This window comes from Lepeophtheirus salmonis, chromosome 2, assembly GCF_016086655.4.
Source record: "Lepeophtheirus salmonis chromosome 2, UVic_Lsal_1.4, whole genome shotgun sequence".
NCBI lineage: Eukaryota > Metazoa > Arthropoda > Copepoda > Siphonostomatoida > Caligidae > Lepeophtheirus > Lepeophtheirus salmonis.
In genome coordinates this window covers 30322160-30346311 of record NC_052132.2, presented here as the reverse complement: position 1 = coordinate 30346311, position 24152 = coordinate 30322160, and the positions used below count along the sequence as shown (strand labels likewise).

Below are 24152 nucleotides of genomic sequence, written 5' to 3'. Positions count from 1 at the left end.
ATTATTTTTTGTTAGTAACATCATTTCCAGAATTTACAATCCCTCAGTAGTGTCAAAAAGTGAAGACTTCCTATGATAAAACGTTTTATATTTCTTACAAGTACTATGAGTGATACTAGATATTAATATCTAGTTTTATCTGCAAATGTTACAGCAATCCATACAAGATATTTGTAGTTTGGTGTTTAGTTAACACAAAAACAATCTTATTATCATTTTTTTATATCCTAAAAATGTTTGGACGTATTATAAGTTTTGTATTCAAACTTCTGGGATGAATTGAGATACTCACGAATGTAAATTATACTTTAAAACCTTCACTTTGTTTTGGATATATAATTTGACCCTAATAAGGTCTTCCAAATAGAATCTATCAAATTCATGAAATGAATATGCTGATACACATCGAAAGAATGGCCTAACTATGCTTGAAGTATCTGAAGTGGAAGGTCCAAAAGTAGTATTTGAGATTGATAAGTACCTAGGGAAGTCATAGAAACGGGAATGGATAAAGACACAACGTGTCAAGGAGTAATTTTTTTGTTTTTCGGAGGAGCCTAGTTTGGAATACAAACTTTTTAAAAACTGGAGAGTATCTATTAGAATTGGCTTCATTACAGGGCATATTTCCATAAGTAGGTATCTAAAGAACATGGGAATGATTGAAGATGTAACTTACAGACTGTGTGGAGATACAACGGATATTCCAATTCATTCATGGGAGAGTGTGTATAAGGATGGGAATATGGAAAACTCAGCTAAATAAGAATTACCATTGATTTAAGTGGATAAATAGTCTGGATATTTTAAGGACGTTTTTTCAATTGGTGCTGTTATTTTTTAAGAGTTTTTAGGGTCTTGCTTTGGTTTTATACATTAATGTTGTAATAAATGTGATTTTATTAGATGAAAATATATTCTAGTCTTATAAGGATATGTTACGTGGGTTGTGGCATTTAGTTGGTGGATCCGTGGGCTTAAGGAGAGGTGGCTATCGAATCAACGTACACTTGAGGCACGTATGATAAAAAATCAATAAATATTTAGTTTTATCAAATTGACTATGAATTTTTACTAATCAAATAGTAATTTGCTACATCTCTAATGTATTCATTGGAAAAATTTCTTTAACAGTACAAATATATAATTCAGACTCAATTTTTCATTTTAGCTTGTTTTTTTGTTGATGGTTCACATATCTCCTTTGTAACAAATATCATCTTTAATTTAGATCATATTTTTCACTAAAATTATTGGCTTCATCAAATAACGAAAATATGAACAAAACCGTTTAGTAGTAAACGCAAAGGTTCCATTTAATGAAAGATAATCATTTAAGACGATTAACGTATTTTTTATATACGTTAAAATAAAGTCACTTTTAATAAATGTCTCACAGATGAAAATGTTTTAAGTATAAAATTCACAACAAGCGTTTCAATATGATATAAAGACGTGAATTTAAAATATAGAAACTCGTGGTGTACACATTAACATATATAAATATACATTCTGAGTAGAGCTCTTCAAAAGTAAACAAAGAAACGCTTTCTCATAAATTAACTAAATATAATTTGTTTCCATACTCTGAAATATACTCATATACTCGTATTTATTTTATTAAAAAAAAATTACAATCACACATATTTTCCCTTAAGAAGTTTTTCATAATGTTTTTCATCTTAGGTATAGATACACAAAAAGTAAAGTTGTAAACATAGGTAAGAAACTGTAATCTTTCTACTACAATGTAAAAACACAAGTGTAAACTAACGACACGACAGGGAAACATTAGAAATAGAGTTTCATCAAAGAAACTAAGGTTTAAGGTACTCATTAATTAAAAGTAAGCTGACTAAAGAATATTTAATAAATAAAAAATGTTACTTAAGTGTATGTTGTGTACAAGTTAAAGAAGACAGTTGATCAATCAAAAATGTTCGTAAATTAAAAATATATTAGACTTAAGAAGTAGCTTTGGATAAATACTAACAATTATATTTTTTTCTACAATAATAATTTTTTGATAAAAAAAACTTGATGCCAAAGTATTTGCGAACTTGGTCACTCAATATGACCCAGATTACCAGTAATCACAGCCTCGATACGGAGAACTTTATGAGACATTTAGCAAGTGAACACTCGAGTAGGAAGTTCTGTTGGTTTCCCTCTTCTCCAAGGTCCCCAAATCAACAAAGTCCAGTGAATTCAAATCTGACAAGGATGAAGGTCATATGAACTTGCACCGAATTCCACCTTCTTTTCTTATAAAACTTCTAGTAGTAGCTGATAAGTATGACGGTGTGCCGTCCTGTGACTATATATAATATATTTCCATGTAGTGTTCCTTCAACCATGCAAAAATGATGTAAAGGAACACCTTGCAGTAGGTGTCTTGGCCTATTTCCCCGGACTTATGGAAAACAAGGCCATATTTTCGCCATTGGCGCCCAGAACATCAAAGACTATTATTTGGGCTGTATTTTTGGTTCAGTAAAACTCTAGAAACTCTTTTTTGTTTTTACAAGCCAGCAGTCATTATGTCAGGTATACACATTGGCTTTTATTTGTTGCATTCTTTTAAAAACAATTATTCTCGTCCAAGAAAAACTAAAACATTTCTTTATGAGTGGTTACTTGAGGGGGTTGAGGAGTTTATGGAAGTGCTTTAAGTGCTTTCCCTCCCCTTTTTTGTCAAGATCTGGCCCTCCTTCATCTTGTATGTGTAGTAACGAAGGTTTTCGTGAATGCAGAGCCTGAAAGCAATTCTGACCGGCCATCTTCTCCAGCAACTACCCTGATTTACTTCCCTTCGTCCTCATTGACGATTTGCTAGATTATGGTCACAAATTCTGGGGTACGGACAGAGTCACTTCGACCTTTGACATTTGCATGGATTGTTGTTGCCTCAAAATCAGTTTTAAATACCTCAAATTCCCTCCAAACCTTGCAAACGTACTTCTAACTGAGTCTCAGAGTTCGAGCAATTGTTATATTGTGGTTTCTTGCACGGATTCCAAGGATGGCTCCTTACCTTTTCCAAATATTTAGGACAACATATTGATGAAATGATTCACTTTTTTTTCTATTAGTGTTGGTTAAAACAAACCATCTATCGAAAACAAATCATCTGTAGTGACAACAATATTATTACTCCTTTTTTCTTCTTTTTACCTACATATGGACGGGTGAAGAAGAAGATGCAAGAAAAAAGTTTTTCTTTTATTCCGTTGAAAGGCAGAACATTTTCACATTTCACACCTATCTTAATTAATTATATTTTATTATGAAATCATTACTATATTTGTATTTTTAACCTTTTAACAAATTTTAGAACCTGCTTTTAGTTAATATTATTGTTGAAATTATATTTTAAGAGTAGAATTAAATGTGTGAGCCTTAAATATTTTATGATAAATTAATTTGATTACAATACTAATTTCTTTTTATATTAAGAAGATGCTTTTTTAATCAATAATTAATTCATTCATTCCATAATTGGAATAAGAGATAGATCCAAGTTAATTTATTTACCTTAAGATCTACACATCTACCTAAGAGCTCGCGGTTGTCCAAAAGAAGGTGTCAAATTGTTGGCAAATAAAGTTTGTGCACTAAATAAATGACAAATAAAATGTTTCCCAATATTTACATATCCATTAATGTCATGTTGTCCATGTTTTCTCATCGTATATGAAACATCTAGGTTTTTGTTAAAATATAATTGATCTTTGCACTCCTTGTGCTATTAAAAAAAGGTTAAAATTCATCATTATCGACCTTACATCCGAAAGTATTCTTCAGTAAAATTTTAACTTCCATGAAAGGATAATTTATATGAAAAATTCACTTAAAAAATAGTCTGTCGTCTCTTATGTTCTGCATGTTCTGTTAAAGGCATTCCTCCCCCCCACCCTTTTTTTTCTATACAAAATTGGGCTCCCACTTTAAAAATTCCCATAAGTTTTTTTTTATATAAACCATTTCTCGGCAAATTTTAATAAAAAGTTCTTAAAAGTATTTACAAATATAGTTTGACAAAGGCTGTCAGAGCCCAAAGGACCATTAACTCCGCTGGATGTTTAATTCAGTGCATCTTTTATTTTGTCTCTGAACGCTTTGTTCACTTTATCCAATATGAAAATCTACTTCACTCAGAAAACTTTCAGCTTTGACCCATTTTATCTATATCAATTTCAAGACTTTATTTCATCTGTTAAGTCTTCTGGCTTTCAAAGATTCTGTCAGAAGGTGATGAGGGATTCTTTTATATGAGAACAATCCTATGTCATCCTTCAAGACCCTCCTGATGGTCACTGCACCCACAGAGAATTCGTTGGAGAGGTGATTTATGGATTTTGTGCGGTCTTCCTTGATCCTTTGTTCCAGACTGGACATTTACGCAGAATACCTCTGCAAATTGTGTTCTCCACTTCCAGATTTTCCTTGAAAGTCTTTTCCATTACTTTTTATTGTGGCAATCTCGAAAAAAAGGCTTCTGGAGAACTTTAAAAATGTTTATATTTTCTTCTCCACTTATTTCTGCATCAATGAGATCAGCTTCTTTTTTGCTTCTTGCTCACTCATGATTAAGAACTAGTAAAATGTTTATTATTTTATTTATGCACAAAAGACCAACAACGGAATGTTTAAAAAAATCGCAAAACCTCCTCATAATAAGGAGAAAACGAGAGTTAATTACCTCTCCACGTTTTGCTTACGATCCATGTATGATTTATATAAAATATTCATTCATATGTAGATAATGTATGCATGTGTCTTGTTTACTTTAAAGCTTTTATAATATACTTTAATAATTATTAAATAAACATAAAAAGTATTTTAATAGGGCTGAGCCATGGAAGAAAAGGAATGCACGGATTATTTTTGTGGTTATTAAAGAAATTTTTCTTTGACTGTGTGGACAGAAGTACTAGGTGATTCACCAGGAATCCAGAAAATGCCACTCCAAGTTTGAGATATACGGGAAGGTTCTTTATCAACCATAATGTATGGAGTTATTATAAGTAAAGGGAAAACCTTTTTACATTTTTGGTTAATAGCAAAATTAATTTGATAAAAAAGTATTTTGGCCCCTTTAGTTTTTCCGCTCCTAAGGATTTTGAAAATCGGTCATGGACTCAAGATGGGGGTCCATACTACACATCGTCACTCCATCCTACATAAAAATAAGAGGGATTTTTATAAAATGAAGTTTGGCCTCTGTCATCACCAAAACCTAAATTCCCATGATTACTATTTCTAAAGCCCCATTGATAATAAGGCTTGTACTATCTATTATCAAACTATAAAATTCTATACAGGAGGACTGTCCCACATGTTTACGTCGAGCACAAAGTTAGTCCGCCAAACTTTAAAAGAAAAGAGTAGAGAGACATTAATGCAGGAAGGGGGTGGTATTTTTGAAAAAGTAATTCTTATAAATATGTTGTTTATGTAGTGTTAAAAAAAAGTTATGTAAAATTATAATAAAAAAGTTATTAACTTATTTGCTTACATTGTAAAAGTGTATAGGCTACATGCAGTAGAGTCAGATTGGACAAGTTACATTTCTTGTCTAAATTACGCTTTATTTCAGTATAACATTAGTTATACAAACTATTTTAATGTTTTCACAGAAAGTAAAGTGTTTGGAAAGAAAAATTTAAAGATTAAATTAAATTTCAATTATTAAATTTCTTGAAAAAAAATCAAATATTAATTTTTTTAGTCAAATACAAAAAAATCCTTATTTTACACCTATGCAGACAGCCCTGAGACAACAATTATACTAATATATTATTTTGCACTTTATCCAAAAAGAACTTATAAATCCCCAAATAATCTTTTACAATTACAAACACTTTATACTTAATTGTTCCCTTAATAAAAGCTTTGGAAAATAAATAAAAAAACACTGGTTTTATTCCAACTATATAAAGTGTCGCTCGTCTACGTTGGTATTTTGTGTAATTCCAATTATTTTCAATAACAAGAATGAAACAGAGAATCCAAATAGCAGAAATAGACATCTTTATTCACTTCAGCAAATGTAGTAACTCTAGTTTTGTCTGGAGCTGTAGAAAATATTCCCTGCAGCTATGTTAAAAAAAACAAAAACAAAAAAACAACGAAAATGAACATGTTAACCTGCACAATTTGTAGAATGTTTAATATAAGAGTAGCTTAGTTGCCATAGTTTATTATTTTCTTATTTTTAAGGAGCTATGAGATAAAGGAAATAAACTCAAATCTCACTCGTATCTAGCAGGAAGGAATGAACAAATATTAATTCGATATAGGTCCTCAATTCTTCTCTGATTCCAAAATGTTTTCAAGTATTGGAATGCACCCGGCTAAAATCCACATTTATTACTCATATTTAAATCGTAAAAAGGAAAATGACCATCAAAACCTTCAACTGCAATAGGTTTGGCCTTTAAAGCTTTTTTTTTTAAATCACGTGTTTCGAGTATAGTTGCGATTTGATACCATATTTCGACCTGGAATAACTATATATGAATATTAAAGGAAATTTCAATGCGTAGAAATATTCTCCAACTTAAAAAGACATATAAAAGTTCGATTTTGATTGATTTTTGATTTAAATTTAAATTTTCTTATATAATATTTAATATAATAGCTGCAAGAGAGTTTGCATATTTGTTTAATATTCTATCGGAAAATTTTAAAAAAATCTGAAAAAAATCAATGAAAACCAAACTTTTTTTTGAGTGCTAATCTTTTAAATTATAATCTAATTTTCATACTTTAGTTTCAGCTATAATATAAATCAATTGAGAGTAAACCCTTCATTTGACTTATTTTTTGTATGACTAAACATATTTTCTTAGAGCTCTATAGATGATATCCAATAAATAATTTATCTTTTAAATGCAGGAATGTTTTTTATCAATTGTTGTTACTTTTAATTATTATTTTTTATTTATTTCATTTCGAAATTTGCCTTTAAATCAAAATTACACTCTATGAATGTAATTTTAAGAAAAAAGATTTTAGTTTTAACTTATGGCCATTAAAAATTTCAATGGTTGTTGTTGTGCCCTATGGCTTAAAAAATAATACAAAAATCTTTGTTTTAGCTTCCGGGTAAAGATAGTGTTGCATAGTGCTTTAATTCCTACAGCAGAATCGGTTAAAAGCCCGATGTCAAGTAGAATAGCTTAGAGAATAAACAGTAATTCATAAAAACATTATATCAACCGATGACCAAGATTTGTAACAGATCGTGTTTTCATATCCTGCCAAAAAAAAAAGGACAGGTTATTATCGTCATCATGGGATATTTACTCTCATACTAGTTATTTAATTTAACATTGAGTTTTTAACTCGGCATTTATCAAGCATTTTCTTTCTACCTTTTCATCCTTTTTTTCCTTTCTAAGGTAGCCTATCGCATAAATATCTGTTTAGCAATCACTCAAAAATACAAAATCTAACCGCAATATTTGCTGTACATATTTTTTAAAAAGTATTTTTTTAAAATAAACTATAAAATATTTTTTTCATAATATACGCTATGATATTCCTTATCACAATGGATGATTAATAAGTTATAAGTGTTTATACTAGAGTGTTTTTTTTCATCATTTTTCACTCTAAAATGGAAATATGTCAAGTTCAGAATAAACAAATCAATAAAAACATTTTTATAATAGTAAAAAACCCTTTTATATCAGTTTTATTTGTCTTACTTCAATTTGGGATTGTCTAAATGATGAAAAATGATAGGTATAAGAATGGTTATATCAAAAAAAGTATTGTACCTTGTTCTCGTAAAACATCTCTCCAGAGGTGTTTTAGTATTCAGTAGAGATTATTTAAATCCTCAGCAGGTGGCTTCTGATCCAAAGGGAAACTATGTAATTATAGACTTTGAGGTTCTTGCGAAAAGAATAATTAGTATGCCTTCTACATAATTAATAATGGGATAAGTGAATGTCTTGTGGTTAGAAATCTGAATATTACACGTATACCAGAGAGAGATGTAGGTATAACACCATACAAAACAGTCCCTAAAATAGTAATTAATAGATAAACAAAGTTAGATATAGAGATAGAATGTTTAGACATGTAACACAAACTTTTTGTTGTTGTAGATTATCACTTATAAAATACATAAGTCACTCAAGGTTTTATATGGAATCTTCTTATACTGATGAATTTCTATATAGAGCAAGAATAATACAATAATAGACCCGATAAGAAACCTAGGGAGTTCTCTTCCTCTATTCAATGCTACTTTATTGAAAATCCTGAATAAATTAATCATAAATTAACTTCTATTTTGTAATCTACTCTTTTGAAGGAGTCCTGATGTGCATTTAATATACATAACAAACAAATTAATCATCTCTAACAGAATGATAAGTGGTATTAATTTCTTTTAGATGGCAGAACGTTAATTGTAAATATAAGTAATATTAGAGGGAAGATTTTGAATTGAGTTACTCGGTAGTTCTAGTTTATTCATAATGTTGATTGATTTTTTCTTTGGTAAATTAGAATATAGGTATCTGCATCCACTCATTGTTCTAATGAATTCGTTACTTTTTAATTGTATATTCTAGACACTTGTCTCCTACCTTAAATTTGATGTACAGTGTTTAGAGTAAGATACCATGGCTCAACCTTTGAACATCATCTACTTTAATGGAAGCATCATTCATTTTTTATTAAGATACAAATTAAGATAAAGGATAATGACTTCTAACCTATCTCAAGTATCAATACATCTTTCCCTCCAGAGCTATTTGTATTTCCTATATAAGAACTATCTCCTCCCTCTGCTATTTTTAATAATAATAATTAAAGTTATTATATGACAACTATATCTTAGTTTGGAAAAACTATCCCAACACTCTAATCCCAGTACATCCATCTTCCGTCTTATTGACTCCTGAGACATTAATTACCACAGCTTACCTTAAATATTATTCCCCCTCCCTCTAGGTCCCTTTTGATTCGTTCTTTCTAATTAATTAAAGTAGCTGCTTATAATAAAAGCATTTATAATTCTTAATCTTGAAATTTAAATAATTCACACAGCGTACTTATAATATTCATCTGAGGTATTTTACAAGCGTAAATAATCTTGATTCTTTACACTTTCTATGGATTCTAGTCTAAATTATAGTTGTATTTTAAAATAATTATTTTTTAATTCTAAGTTTCTTTTATTTTGTGTTTCAAATTTCTTAATTTTGTTTTGACATTTCTTAATCATGTTTATATAAATAAAATATAAGTTTTTACTATATTATATTTTTTAAATCAAATGTGAAAAATAATTAATAAAGTATACCTCTGAATTCTTTAAATCAATATTAATTAATTTACTTTTAAATTTAACTTTTTGTTGTAAATAATTACTTTTTGATTACTTGTGGGAGTGTTATTAATTTATAAAGAAACAATTTTGTAACCTCATTGTGAGGTCATAGATAATATTTATTTACACAACTTTATAATAAGTAGAGTAAGTTACTCCAACTAACGCTAACATTAATTTTTTTATATAGTTTAGTTTTGAAATGCCTTTTTTTTTTGCTAGTTGAGGTGAAAATTTTTAAAGCCACAAGCTGTATTTATCGAAAGTTACATTTTAGCCTCGAGAACAGTGTTACTCTTCCATGATATATATAATTTTATAAGTACTGAAAATATCTTCGCGGAAATTTTCGGGTTTTATTTTCTGTTATAATGTAATGGATACGTATAAGGTTTACTTTAAAGTTCTTATAATTCAAAGAACAATTTATTTTAGCAATGACAAAGAAAAAAAGATTCGAATGAATTCTACAAATAATTCTAACTGGTACTTAAAATAAAGTAGTCTCTATTTTTATTTTTGAATGGATGTTACTTTGATGTGTTTAATTGACAATTTGAGCAACATTTATTGAAATCAATGACACGGTCCGTTAGGACAAAAGCTTGCTCTGTTAGAATGGCGGCTTCATTTTCACTTGATATCTTAGATGCTTTAGAAACGTCTCTTTGATTTGCAATGAACAGCAACAGGGTCCAGATAACGTCATTGTCATTTAAGTTTGTTCCCCAATCCCCTGTGGTTGTATCTTGTATTTTCGAAATCCCTTCATTTGTTAATACTCTCACAGACAAATCACCATGCTGAAAAAGGAGTGTGCAAACTCTCAAATAATCAAAAGGTACTTCGTCGTCTAAGAATAACTCTTAGCCAGGAACTTTTGAAATATTCATCTTGGAGGAAAGAATGAAGTGATCTGTACATATTCGTGGAATCAGTTTCATAACCAAAATATAGCACTCACCCTCATTAAGAACCGTAGTTTTTTTTTAGTTTTTCCAGAAATGAAGTCACCCATTCACTTAGAATTCCGTGGTATTTAACAATATATAATTTAAATATTTGGACATAAAAACATGACAGTTTTTGTCCATATACATGCGGGCGTAATTTAAATATTTGAACAATTTCTTTTCTACGTCATCAATAAACAAACACATTTATGGCTGAATGTATACGTAGGGAAATGTAGGGAATTTTAGTGGGAGCCCTGGTATGAAGTAACTGCATACAATACACTACAGATGTAAAATTGTCTAAACTATAAACACTATCGTTCTCCGCGCATACTATTATATTTAAATTTTGAAAATATTTGGATTAATTAATAAGAACATCAAATTATATCTTTTTAGATGTGTGCTCACGAGGCTTTGGACATTTTTTTTCACAGTCACAATTGTCATCCGTCACTAAAGCTTATGTCGGCATAAAGCAACACATATATCTATGTATATGTAGTGTCCCCTCTGTTTGCCATTCTTTTGACCGTTAATGTTCATCTTAGACAGGATTTTCAGGATCTAAACTTTTTTTTGTGCAACACTCAGTATACAAATGACATATTATTTAATGTAAACTGCCGAAAAATTAGAGTCTTTTAGAATTTGCTAATGTGAGAACAACTTTTTTTTTTTTTTTTAAACAAGAAAGCAATTTTGTATGGAAACACAAGGAAATTTTATCAATTGAAGAGTAAATAAGTAGCATTTACTATAATCACGTATTGTTATTGTTAAGTATCACTTCCAAAAGAAACTAATAACTTAGTAAGTACAAAGAAAGTATATTTTCTAAGAAGTTATTCTTTTGTACACATACAAGGAGTAAGGTACCTAATTAAAAATTGATAAAAACAACTTTAGAAATAAGTTTCTCCAAACAATTTCAGTGATCTTTACCCATACTAATAAAGATATCAACAATTATTAACATATAATTTATGTAAAATAAACTTTGAATCAAAAGATAATAAAGCCATAGAAATAAGATATTTTAAATCCAGCAATGATAAGAGACTCACGTAGACAATCATTTAATCTCACGTTAGATTTCTTTCAAATCCAAGCATGAATACTTTTTTTTTACAAATTTTAATAGCAAACATATTAACAATGCCATAGAATTTTATATGTTTGTCTCTTTTTTTTTAGAAAATAGTTGTAAACTGAGCATTTTTTATTTATTTTCAAAAGCTATTATCATTTTAAATTTAATTTTGAAAAGAGAATATCTATGTATAAAGTAATCACTAATACGTATGCTCATGAATGAGAGAAAGAGTAACGCTGGTGATTTGTAGCAGAGTTATGCGTGTAAGTCTTAGCTGGGCTTACAGTAGAATTAAGGATTGAAACTGGGTTATTTCCTGGGTTAACTCTTATTATTTCACAAAATTTTAGACTTAAAGAATTAAGAAATCTGTTTAACACAATCCGGATACAGGAACATTTTCCGGAGATGAAACATATAATTCTCCAATTTACAGCAACGTAGTATATAATTTGTTTTTGTTTTTTATACTTGAACGGTTTTTTATTTCATAATATATACGTTTTATTTCATAAAATATGTTATTTTTTTATATCAGTTTCAATTAAATCAAGAATTGGTAAAATTGATTAATTTGTTTACTTTTAAGTCATTCTTTTGCATTAACTATTTCCCTTTTTCAATTCAAGGTATACACGTTGCTACAAATGACATATCAGCTGTTGTCTTATATATCACACTCAATTTCTTCAAAGTTAATGAGTATATATTTTAATCAAAGGCTGTAAAAAGTAAATTATATTTCGTAAATGTTTTTATTTAAAATGAAATTATAATAATCAAAAAATAATCTAATGTTTTTATGATTAATTGGCTCAATTTTGCGTCTATGTCAACAGTGTATTCAGAAACATAATTTGTTCAATATTTGGGTTAACGTTTAACCCTAGTACATAAACTACAAAAAATAAAAAAGGATGTTCACCAACGGAGGGTTAAGATCAATTAGTTTTGAATATGGGACAACGTCACTATTGTCCTCAAAAACAAAACTCAGACAGTTTGAAATAACAGACTGATTTGTCTTAACTTAGTTAAAAATATAGCCGGCAATATAATATAAAATGTCAGTTTGTTACTCATACTTAATTCAATTTTTTGCTTCTTTTGTAGTTTTTCAGCGTCTCTGTTTTGGTTAAATGGGAGCTATTGTTTTTTTTTTTCTTATATTAGAATGTTCAAACCAAGTAGGAATTATATTATGTACCAAACACCACTGTCCTTTTGGAGACTTCTTCAAAAACATTGATTCTTCAAAGTGAGCCTAAAGCGAATAGTTTAAGTATGAATAATTAGTATATATTAGTATACCCTGTGACATCCTTATAAAAACAACCTATTAATTTAGTTTTGAAATCTCCCACAAATTAAAAAATAGTTGATTATATTACTTGTCAAGCTCTAGATTCGTTGGCGGGAGTCCAATTCACACGTTTGATAGCATTGATTTACAACTTCCTTCGGTAGATGTCTTTTGGAAAATTAATGGTTTTCATGGTCAATATGCCAGAAGACTTTTTATTCAAAGTTTATCTATTGTTACATTACACTGAAATACTCGTTAAAATTATGAAAAATATATTACAATTAATAAGGTTTCGCTCATTATGCTAAATAATTAAATTTACGCAGAATGTAGTACATAAATTGCCTTCAAGACCTTGAAATACCCTTTTTGGCAGCTGACAGTTTAAGCCAATCAGACATAAAAACATACTTTTCATCTACTATCCCTTGAGTCATTTAGTAATAACATTAGTGTAGGTAAATAAAAGACATCTAAAAATTACGATTTCAGTAGATCTAGAAACATTTAGTTTCACAACTGCCTTGTGATTCGTAATTTTTATTAAATTATTTTTCCAAATAATTAAGTAAATGTTAAAAATCTAAAAATGAATTAAACTTATAATTAAGTAAATAACAAGTAAATTTAAAAAAATTCTAAAATGACAATGTGGTTAAAATCTTTTTTTAAATGTACAAACGGCACACAACAAACTTTATTGTATCTTAAAGCCTTACTTTTTTTTAATAGAATGGTAACAATAACCAAAAATTGAAAAAGTAGCCAGCTAGTAACATTATTCTTTTTACTTGTTGAACTAACTTATATTAATATACGGGTAATCCCACTAACTTAAAAATTTACATAGTATTTTTTTTTTTTTTTGAGAAAATACCTTATTTGTCTTTTTAACAATGACTGATGATATTCAAATTAGGTCTTATCTACTGTGAAAAAAATCCATACTATTTTACTCAATTATAGTTCTGAAGGAATTGTTCAACTATCAATTAAATAATTTTGGGCCATTCTTTAATTTCGCCAAGGAAGAAAGATTGAGAAACACAATACATGTAAATAATGTCGTGAATATTAGAAAGACATTCACTATTGGGTTACTTTGAGTAAAACAATTCAACAAAAAGAACACCTATTAAAATACAACAAAATTTACAGTGTAATTCATTGTCAGTCGTTGGTTAAATAACATTTTTTTTCCGCATTAAAAGGTGTTCTGAACGTTGAATCATTGAAATCCAATTAAATCTGATTACACTTTAAGTAATTCTTTAATATTTGATGTACAAAACTACAAATAGAATTACGTAAATATGAACTAATTTTGTTCTTTTTTTTTACTTCTTTCTCTAGTTTGTTTGCTCAAGTTATAGATATCGTAGTGAAATCAAGTACTGAGACAATCCGGTTTTACTCCACCAACACAAAAATAACTATTGTTTTTTTTTTTTTTGGCTTTTTGCCTAATTTGGGTTAGAAATAAATGATTTGAGTAATTTGAAATAGCTTTTCTTAATCTATTATAAATTATCATCAATTTCAATGTAGTTATTTGATAGTCAGCAGTGTTTACATTGTCAGCTATTACTAAACAAAATGTATTCGAGTATATTTTTTTTTTTGCATGACGATTATTAAACAAAACAAAATTATTTATTTGAATAATAACTCGGACAAATATTTTAGTTTCAAGACTAAATAATGAAACTAAATATGAATGAGATGTACATAAATTATTTTAATGAAATATGACGAAACTAAACAGAATTAATACTTTTGAACTTAATTTAATTTTCAACTCAAAATTTCATGTAAATTCTTTGATCAATGTTTTTCAAAAGTAAAAATCCAGCATTCCAAATATACGTTGCTGCGATCTTTAAAGACAACCTGTTGTTTGAAAACGTCTCGTATACACAAAAAAATTACCATATTAATAAAAATAGATTTTATTTTTATAAAGAAGAAAAAAAATATTAAACTTTTTAAATTGAGTCTCTCCATTTTGGTTTATTTAAATTATTCAAAAAAATATATTTAATTAAAAAAGATACTTTTATCAATTTATGTAATATTTAAAACATAGTTTTGTTGGTTTAGTTTGTTTTCTCATAAGACTGTGAATTTTAATTATCTTAACAAAATGACTCAATTTCTTCTATTTTCTCAAATATATTATATTTTGGGGAAATTTAGATATTGAAAGTTTTTGTTATCAATACCAACCTAAATAATTAGGGCAAAGATAATGTGATCAACATTTCTTTTCTTTTTTGCATCATTTTATATTGAAAAATATGCTGAAATATATATTTAGAAAAACCTAAGCTTTGATTATTGATCAAATCACAAAAAAAAAAAAAAAAAACCCTAATGCCCTTCAACTTTTTATGTGCCCTAATAAATCTATGATTGAATCAATATAATACATGACTAATTTTACCTTTTTTGTTTTTGGATAGCTACCTATATAAACTTCAAATGAAAAGGAATAGGACATCATTGAATTGTGGAACAGCAAGTTGAATAGACATATATTTTTTGGAAAAAAACAACAACCTCAATTTGTGGAAAATGTTTTTGAAAACATTTATTATATATGTAAATATTATTTGCTTTTTCGTTATGTAGAATATTATTAATCAAATCCTATTATTTATTTAGTCATTCTATGTTTATGGTTTTGCAAATGGAAATATTATCAACACAGAAGAAGGGTCTGATGAAGTCTATAGAGCTAAAAGTGAATTAAATGGGAACGTAGAGGATCTAACTAGAGCCATTTTTGTTGATAGAGATGCATTACCTGGTGTGACCAATGAAGATGGCAAAAGATGTATCCTGAAGTTGGTTCAAGTTTCAGAGACTGTGTACGAGAGAGGAATGGAATGTCAACACACCTTTAGGAAAAAGTGTCATTTGACCTACATAACAGACTATTCCTCTGCTCCTGAAAAGAAGTGTGATACTAATTTCAAGAAAAACTGCCATATTATATTTAAACCTGTAGTAAGTATCCTTTTGCTCAACATGATTTATTAAACGCTAAAATATATGTATGATTTAATTTAGCCTCATAATGAAAAAGTGAAAATATGCCATACACCTATCGTCAAAGAATGTGGAGATGAGATTGAAGGGCCTGAAGTGTGTTCCACTGAATACGAAACTCACTGTGAAACCAAGTTCAAAACTTATGAGCTTGAACAAGACGAACCCGAATGTAACATGGTTGAAGAACTTCGTTGTTCAAATCAAACTGTTGAGCTTTTACACATTGCACATAGTGATGACGACGCCAACTCTGGAAGTAATAGTGGTATCCCATATGCAGTAAAAGAAAAATGCGAAAAGTGGCCAGTTCAAAAGTGTAAATTGGTGAAAAAGTCTGTAAAAAAGATTCATCCTGAGAGCGAATGCAAGAAAGTACCCTTAAATGTATGTCGCCCAAGTAACTGTAAAACTAAAGCAGGAGATGAAATCTGTCACGAAGAATCCAGGACTCAAATACAAAATATCCCTGAAGAAGAATGCGATCTTCAGCCTATTGAAAATTGCCGAATGGAGTCATCTCTTGTACCAAGGTAATTTGTTTCTATAAATTTCTAAACACAAAGTTAATTTCATTTGACACATTTTTTAAAGGCTTGTTCCGCAAAAAAATTGCATTAAAGTACCCAAGGAGATTTGTGTTAACACAAAGAAAAATCCAAAGATAGTTACTAAACCCATTGTCAAGAATTGGTGCTATGATCCAAGCGAATTTTCCAAAAAAGTTGAAGATTTATAAGCCGTTGTTGATACTTATCTAGGAATTTTAATATTGATTTAGAATTTTGGTTAACAATTTGTGTTCAATCAAATATTACGTTTATAAATTTTATCTAGTAAATCCATTTTCGAGTATTTTAAATATCTGTATGTTTTATTTTCTACTTTGTATAAAAAATAAATAAAAATTTACATCGTAACCCTGAGAATATGAAGAATGTTTTAGAGGAGATTAGTTTAGTTATCATGACGTGTCGTTAGATGAGATACAATTGTCTAAGACAGAAAGAAAATAAACACAAGTACATCTCTGTATCAAAAATGATAATGACAGTCATGACTCCGTCACCGATCCTCTACTCTACCCTGAGTCCAACAGAGAGTTAGACTTCTAACTCCATCAAGAAATCATCAGTGTATAACCCTTCCATTCACTTTATAATTAGATGTTCCCTCATCAAGAATGAAAGCACATATGAAGTTACCTTTAATTAACAAAAAAAAACCATCATAATAAAAAGTGCTTACAATTTAAAACTGTACAATAATTTAAAAGATCTATTAAATTAAAGGATATTTTGACTATCAATCCACACTCTGCCAAGAATTATGCAACTTGCACCTATTCTTCCAATTGCTCTCTCCGCCACTACTTCCAGTCCATGAAATTTAACTAAGGAAACTAATTCGCCATACAAAATTGGCAAGTACATTATTTTTACCCAAAATATGAGCTAATTTTATGTTACTTTCGCTCAGCTCTACAAAATACCAATAATGCTTCATTGGCCATTTGGGATTCTCAGCGAATTGGGACGCCACGAAAGGTTAATGATCAGTGTAGCAATAAACACTCCTGCCTTCAATAGTATGATCAAAATATCGTATATCTCCTTGTTACTGCCAGAAGCTCACGAGCAAAAATACTCTCCTTCGTTTTTCTGTTATTCAATGCTCGACTATAGAAAGCAAATGTGTGAAATTTACAGCCTTCCTTTGTTGGAGTTCTGCGCCAATTCCATAGTCGGAAGTCTTCAAGTGGAATTGTTGATTTATTCCAGATAGACTTAGTGTTATTGATATGAGCATCTGTTAGGGGATCCAAAAGAATTATTTATGCTTGAACACGAAATGGGGATAATTTCCTAAGGTGATGAGTTGAAGTGAAGCGACTCGAACTTTGAGAGACACTATAAGATACTTTGTTAGAGTTATAATTCGGAGAGAGATTTAACCGTCAATCAGATATTAAAAGTATCGGAATAGATGGCATTATCTTTCCAAACTGGATCCGTTATATTCCTTCCCAAGACGGAGTTGGATTCTCAGATCTAAATATTATCCCTTTTTTTAATTGTTAACATGATTGAGGGTGGGGGCGTGAGAGCAAGTTTTTGTTTCTATTTTTTGTACCATGCGTCTGTTGTTCCCCCTCTTATTCTTCATCTAAAGCTATTCGAATAATTTTTTCTTTGGTATCTAACTATTAATTTGGCTCTTTAGTTTGCTATTTGTTATTTTATTCAATTTTAGAGACTCTCCGATTATTTAAAGTTACCAATTAATTGTTACAGATTATCACATAGAGATTTTTTCGCAAAAAAATATGACAAAATGCAAGAAATAAATAAAGTATTTATATTATTACTCCTATTAAACTCAAACACGAACATTTTGGTCTAAAAGAATCAATTGGAGACGAAATATCTTAACATTACACACCAAAAAATATTTAAGTTTTGAATTTTAACTTGAAATAGTTAAAACCTCGATACTAAAAATTATTTCTCCAAAAGTACAGAACTAATCCATTTGAAATTTTACAGAATTTTTCAAAATGTGTTATGAGTATGTAACAATTTGTTTCAATATCCTAAGTTGAAATAATAAAGAATTGTTGCTACTTAACTGATAAGTTTCAGATAATTTGAAACGTCTGACAATGCGTAACAACCTTATATATTTTTTTACATATTAAATATATGTTATTCATAAATTACATCATAATTAACTGGGTTATTAGATTATCTAAAATTAAAATTGTAGTTTAAAGTTATTGCCTATTTACAAAAGTACTCTAAAAATCTTTAAAATTAATAAATAGGAAAAAAATAAGATTAATAAAAGCAACAACAACTAAGATAAACCTAAAATTTCCAAAAATTCCGAAGTTTAAATTGAAGAACCTAGGATTAGCCAATTTTGTTGTACATATATACAAGATCTTGATAATTCATTTTAAATTTTTAATGTATTTTATAGAGTTTTCTAAAAAATACCGTAAAATATCCACCGTTTTTTTCGTACGTCGATATACCGTCTTCGGGGACTTTGAATCTAAAACCATGTATCTTGACACATGACAAGGAGTATGACCCTTTACTCAATGTTATCCATTGAGTTCCTCAAGGTAAACTTTTTTGGAACATAAGACTTAGAGTTAGGTAGATTGTTTTAGCTTTATTTGAAGAAGTTAACTTATTTTTGGGTAGCCTAAAAATATTTATTGCCCAAAGTGGTTTCGCGAGGTTTTTATATGTCCTTCAATGTTCCATCAATAAACTTCCTCAGTAAAAGCAAAAACAGACATTCAGCAAAAGCATGAACAACTGAATATAAGACCTTAACATAGTCTTTTCAATAGCCAGTAGCAACATACAATTGGTGAGTGAATTACCTGCTATTGGCAATTATTGTAGTGGAATTTATTATATGGGTTGTTTATTCGTCCTTTAAACTTAGAATTTGCAAATATTTTCTACAAATACTAATCAATATTTAGATACTTTTTTATATGAACCTCTTTTCATAGGCATAGGAGTCCACAGATAGTTTGTTGCTGCTCTTCAATTTAAAAAAAATAGCTTCTCTTTCTACAGCTAGATTAAACTTGTAGCTAAGTTACTAACAATTAAACTTTTAAAAATGCCAAAATGACGGTCTGGTATTTTTTATGTTAAAATCCTTTTTGACAAACAAACAACAACATTTATTGTATTTTAAAAGCCGTACTTTTAAGAAAAGAAAGACAACAATAAGAAAAATGTTGTCATTTTCATTATTCTCTTACTGTTGAAAAAGCCTTTATTCATATATAGGGAAATCCCACAAACATAGTAATATATACTGTATTTTTTGGAGCATACCTTATTTGTGCTCACAGCATTGATTGGTTACATTCTAAGTGGCTCCTGTTAAACTGTGTAAAATTACCTACTATCTTACTCAAAGAATTGTCCAGCTACCAGTTACATAATTTTAGGCCATTTTTTTATTTATCTAAGAAAAAAAAGATTGACGACCCTATTATATGCAGATAACGTAGTAAATATTAGAGATACATACACTATTGGTTTACTTTGAGTACAAGAATTCAACAAACAAAACACCCATTGAAATAAAACAACATTTACAGTGTAATTCATTGTCAGCTGTTGGTTAATTAACTTTTCCTCCGAATTAATGAGTGTTCTGAACGTTGAATGATTGAACTCTAATTAAATTTAATTTAACCCAAAGTAATTATTTACTATTTGATGTACAAAAGTACAAAAATAATTTTATAAATATGAATTAACTTTATTATTTTTCTTACTTCTTTCTGGAGCAAAGGTTGTGTGATAATAGTAAAGTTACAAATAAACTGATTGGTTGAAGTCGAATTAGTTCTTGTATATCAATTTACAATTATGAACAATCAAAAAATTACTATTCCATTCCCATCTGTGTTAACTTTTTCAGGTATGACTAAACAAATGTATTCGTGTACGAGACAAAACAAAATTATTTGTTTGAATGTTTCGTATACATGAAACAAATATTTTATTTTTTAGACCAAATAATGATGAAACTAAATATGAATGAGACAGAAAGAGTTAATGAAATATGACCAAACTAGACGAAATGAACACTCTTGGAGGAAATGTTACGAGTTATAAATAAAGAAAACATTAATAAACAAGCCAATTGCAAATATTCCTATTAATATAAAAAAGCATAGTATTTTGATGTAAGCTGTTGATTGTTTTACGGATTCTTTGTACATATATATTTAATTAAAGTTGCAAAATAGGATCTGAAACCAGTTTCACACTTTCTGAAGTTGCAAACTAAACATTTCATGAGAGCTAGGCTGCTCTTCTTCCATATTGTCTTCCCTTGGAGTTACCATATGGGCCTAGTGCTCATAACTCAGGAAATATGAATAATTGACAACAATTATGTTATTATAGGACAGATTAAAATATAATTATATTGCTATAAGACTTTGTATAATGTTTCAAAGATGCTAATGAACTGTACTTTCACCTGTACAATTGATGCTTTGATTAATATTTTCCCAATGTGTATTTAGAGAAGATAGAAAATGACTTAAAATTTTGTGAGATTTTTTGCTGACTTTTTCCTCCATAAAAATCAGAGACAAAAGTTCAGTTTGTTAATATCCGGTGCCATTTGCTTAAAGTATCATTTTCCGTAAGGTCCAAATGTAATTATCAAAGATTATTCGGGACGATACCTACAGTTGTTCAACCAAGACATTATCCACGTATATTTGTGAGTTTATTTTAATGTGGGACTAGATTATTTTTTATTATTGAACAGGTGGATTACTCATTTTCCATCAGATATTCAGTTCGACATGCATGAATACCCAGAAACGATATTTGACTAACTTTGTAAATAAGATATCATACAAATGTTAGTGTTTTATGCATATGGATCATTTGTCTTGTAAAAAAAATCATCCCATTAGATAAAAAATTTGGTTTGTTTTTTGTTTTTTACACTCAAATTTAATTTATTTCAGCACTTCTAAAATGATATACTTTTCAAAATAGCGAACAAAATCTACTAAACACTCACGAATGAACGTTGTTTCTTTAAAAAATAATATTATATAATAAGTTGTAGATAATATAGAAAAATTAGCTAAAACCTCTTATCCTAAGGAAGAGTGAGTACTTTTTAGCAGGTTGATCGTTGAGTCCTTACATTTACAAAAAAGGATTCCCTATTCCTTAAACTTCTTCTAAAGATGAAATTATATTCCGACCAACTTATACAGGCCTGAAGGAGTCATGGACATATTATTTAAACGTGCAGAGTAGAGGAAAAGTAGGACTTTTAAAAAGATTAGTATGATTTTGTTGTAGTTTTTTTTTTTTTTTTAGAAAGAGGATGACATTACTAGCCAATGAGTATTAAAGATCGATGTTGGAAACAAAGCCTTAAAGAGCCACACATAAATAAATATTGGGAAACTAAGAAATGAAATTTTTAAAATTAATGTGCATGACATCAAATTTTGGTCCCAAAACTATGACCGATCTTGGTAACCACTCCATTAATTCAAACCCTTGTTAACTTATATTACTTAAAAAAATTATTATATTTAAAAATGATATTTTTATCAATTTATGTATTGTTTCTAAAATTATTTTGTTCATCTAATTAATTTTCTCAATGAATTTATTGGACTGTGAATTTTATTTCTCATAACTTAGTGACTCAATTTCGTCTGTTTTCAGAAATATATGATTTTTAGGAAATTTAGATATTGAAAGTTACCGTTATCAATACCCAGCAAACTAATTAGGGCAAAAATAATGTGATTAACATTTTTTTGCATCATTTTAAATTGACAAATATGTAGAAATATAACTATAGAAAAATATATACTTTGATTATTGATCAAATCACATAATGAAACCTAATGCCCCAATAAATCTATTATTGAAAAAATATAATACATGAATAATTTTATCTCTTTGGATAGGTACCTATATAAACTTCAAATGAAAAGGAATAGGACATCATTGAATCGTGGAATAGCAAGTTGAATAGACATATATTTTTTGAAAAAAGACAACAATCTCAATTTGTGGGAAAATGTTTTTGAAAACATTTATTATATATGTAAATATTATTTGCTTTTTCGTTATGTAGAATATTATTAATCAAATCCAATTATTTATTTAGTCATTCTGTGTTTATGGTTTTGCAAATGGAAATATTATCAACACCGAAGAAGGGTCTGATGAAGTCTATAGAGCTAAAAGAGAAATAAATGAAAACGTAGAGGATCTAACTAGAGCCATTTTTGTTGATAGAGATGCATTACCTGGTGTGACCAATGAAGATGGCAAAAGATGTATCCAGAAGGTAGTTCAAGTTTCAGAGACTGTGTACGAGAGAGGAATGGAATGTCAACACACCTTTAGGAAAAAGTGTCATTTGACATATATAACAGACTATTCCTCTGCTCCTGAAAAGAAGTGTGATACTAATTTCAAGAAAAACTGCCATATTATATTTAAACCTGTAGTAAGTATCCTTTTGCTCAATATGATTTATTAAACGCTAAAATATATGTATGATTTATTTTAGCCTCATAATGAAAAAGTGAAAATATGCCACACACCTATCGTCAAAGAATGTGGAGATGAGATTGAAGGGCCTGAAGTATGTTCCACTGAATACGAAACTCATTGTGAAACCAAGTTCAAAACTTATGAGCTTGAACAAGACGAACCCGAATGTAACATGGTTGAAGAACTTCGTTGTTCAAATCAAACTGTTGAGCTTTTACACATTGCACATAGTGATGACGACGCCAACTCTGGAAGTAATAGTGGTATCCCATATGCAGTAAAAGAAAAATGCGAAAAGTGGCCAGTTCAAAAGTGTAAATTGGTGAAAAAGTCTGTAAAAAAGATTCATCCTGAGAGCGAATGCAAGAAAGTACCTTTAAATGTATGTCGCCCAAGTAACTGTAAAACTAAAGCAGGAGATGAAATCTGTCACGAAGAATCCAGGACTCAAATACAAAATATCCCTGAAGAAGAATGCGATCTTCAGCCTATTGAAAATTGCCGAATGGAGTCATCTCTTGTACCAAGGTAATTTGTTTCTATAAATTTCTAAACACAAAGTTAATTTCATTTGACACATTTTTTAAAGGCTTGTTCCGCAAAAAAATTGCATTAAAGTACCCAAGGAGATTTGTGTTAACACAAAGAAAAATCCAAAGATAGTTACTAAACCCATTGTCAAGAATTGGTGCTATGATCCAAGCGAATTTTCCAAAAAAGTTGAAGATTTATAAGCCGTTGTTGATAATTATCTAGGAATTTTAATATTGATTTAGAATTTTGGTTAACAATTTGTGTTCAATCAAATATTACGTTTATAAATTTTATCTAGTAAATCCATTTTCGAGTATTTTAAATATCTGTATGTTTTATTTTCTACTTTGTATAAAAAATAAATGGTAACCCTGAGAATTTGAAGAATGTTTTCGAGGGGATTAGTCTAGTTATCATGACGTTTCGTTAGATTAGATACAATTGTCTAAGACAGAAAGAAAATAAACACAAGTACATCTCTGTATCAAAAATGATAATGACAGTCATGACTCCGTCACCGATCCTCTACTCTACCCTGAGTCCAACAGAGAGTTAGACTTCTAACTCCATCAAGAAATCATCAGCGTATAACCCTTCCATTCACTTTATAATTAGATGTTCCCTCATCAAGAATGATAGCACATATGAAGTTACCTTTAACAAACAAAAAAAACCATCATAATAAAAAGTGCTTACAATTTAATACAGTACGTACTAGTTTCTATAATTTAAAGGATTTATAAAATTTTTCTTTTGATATTTA

General features: G+C 29.0%; 2 protein-coding genes across 2 annotated transcripts; both read left to right on the top strand.

Annotated features, from left to right (window-relative positions):
* Nucleotides 1-935: 935 nt before the first annotated feature.
* On the top strand, nucleotides 936-16681 carry LOC121132240 (uncharacterized). Its single transcript, XM_071894126.1, has 4 exons — nucleotides 936-1004; nucleotides 15375-15719; nucleotides 15783-16294; nucleotides 16356-16681. Exons 1-4 carry the CDS (start codon nucleotides 936-938, stop codon nucleotides 16498-16500), a joined length of 1071 nt encoding a protein of 356 aa, XP_071750227.1. The 3' UTR covers nucleotides 16501-16681.
* A 5580-nt stretch (nucleotides 16682-22261) lies between these two features.
* LOC121113688 (uncharacterized) lies at nucleotides 22262-23712 on the top strand. Its single transcript, XM_040707533.2, has 4 exons — nucleotides 22262-22400; nucleotides 22464-22808; nucleotides 22872-23383; nucleotides 23445-23712. The coding sequence occupies exons 1-4, from the start codon at nucleotides 22374-22376 to the stop codon at nucleotides 23587-23589; spliced, it is 1029 nt and encodes a 342-aa protein (XP_040563467.1). The 5' UTR covers nucleotides 22262-22373; the 3' UTR covers nucleotides 23590-23712.
* The last annotated feature ends 440 nt before the right edge of the window (nucleotides 23713-24152 follow it).

What these genes read in the sequence shown, in the direction of transcription:
- LOC121132240 (XM_071894126.1), top strand. Translation starts at nt 936, where the DNA reads ATGTTACGTGGGTTGTGGCATTTAGTTGGTGGATCCGTGGGCTTAAGG. An exon ending in ATATTATATTTAAACCTGTA is followed by an intron (nt 15,720 to 15,782) that starts GTAAGTATCCTT and finishes GATTTAATTTAG; the next exon opens with CCTCATAATGAAAAAGTGAA. An exon ending in GAGTCATCTCTTGTACCAAG is followed by an intron (nt 16,295 to 16,355) that starts GTAATTTGTTTC and finishes CATTTTTTAAAG; the next exon opens with GCTTGTTCCGCAAAAAAATT.
- LOC121113688 (XM_040707533.2), top strand. Translation starts at nt 22,374, where the DNA reads ATGTTTTTGAAAACATTTATTATATAT. An exon ending in ATATTATATTTAAACCTGTA is followed by an intron (nt 22,809 to 22,871) that starts GTAAGTATCCTT and finishes GATTTATTTTAG; the next exon opens with CCTCATAATGAAAAAGTGAA. An exon ending in GAGTCATCTCTTGTACCAAG is followed by an intron (nt 23,384 to 23,444) that starts GTAATTTGTTTC and finishes CATTTTTTAAAG; the next exon opens with GCTTGTTCCGCAAAAAAATT.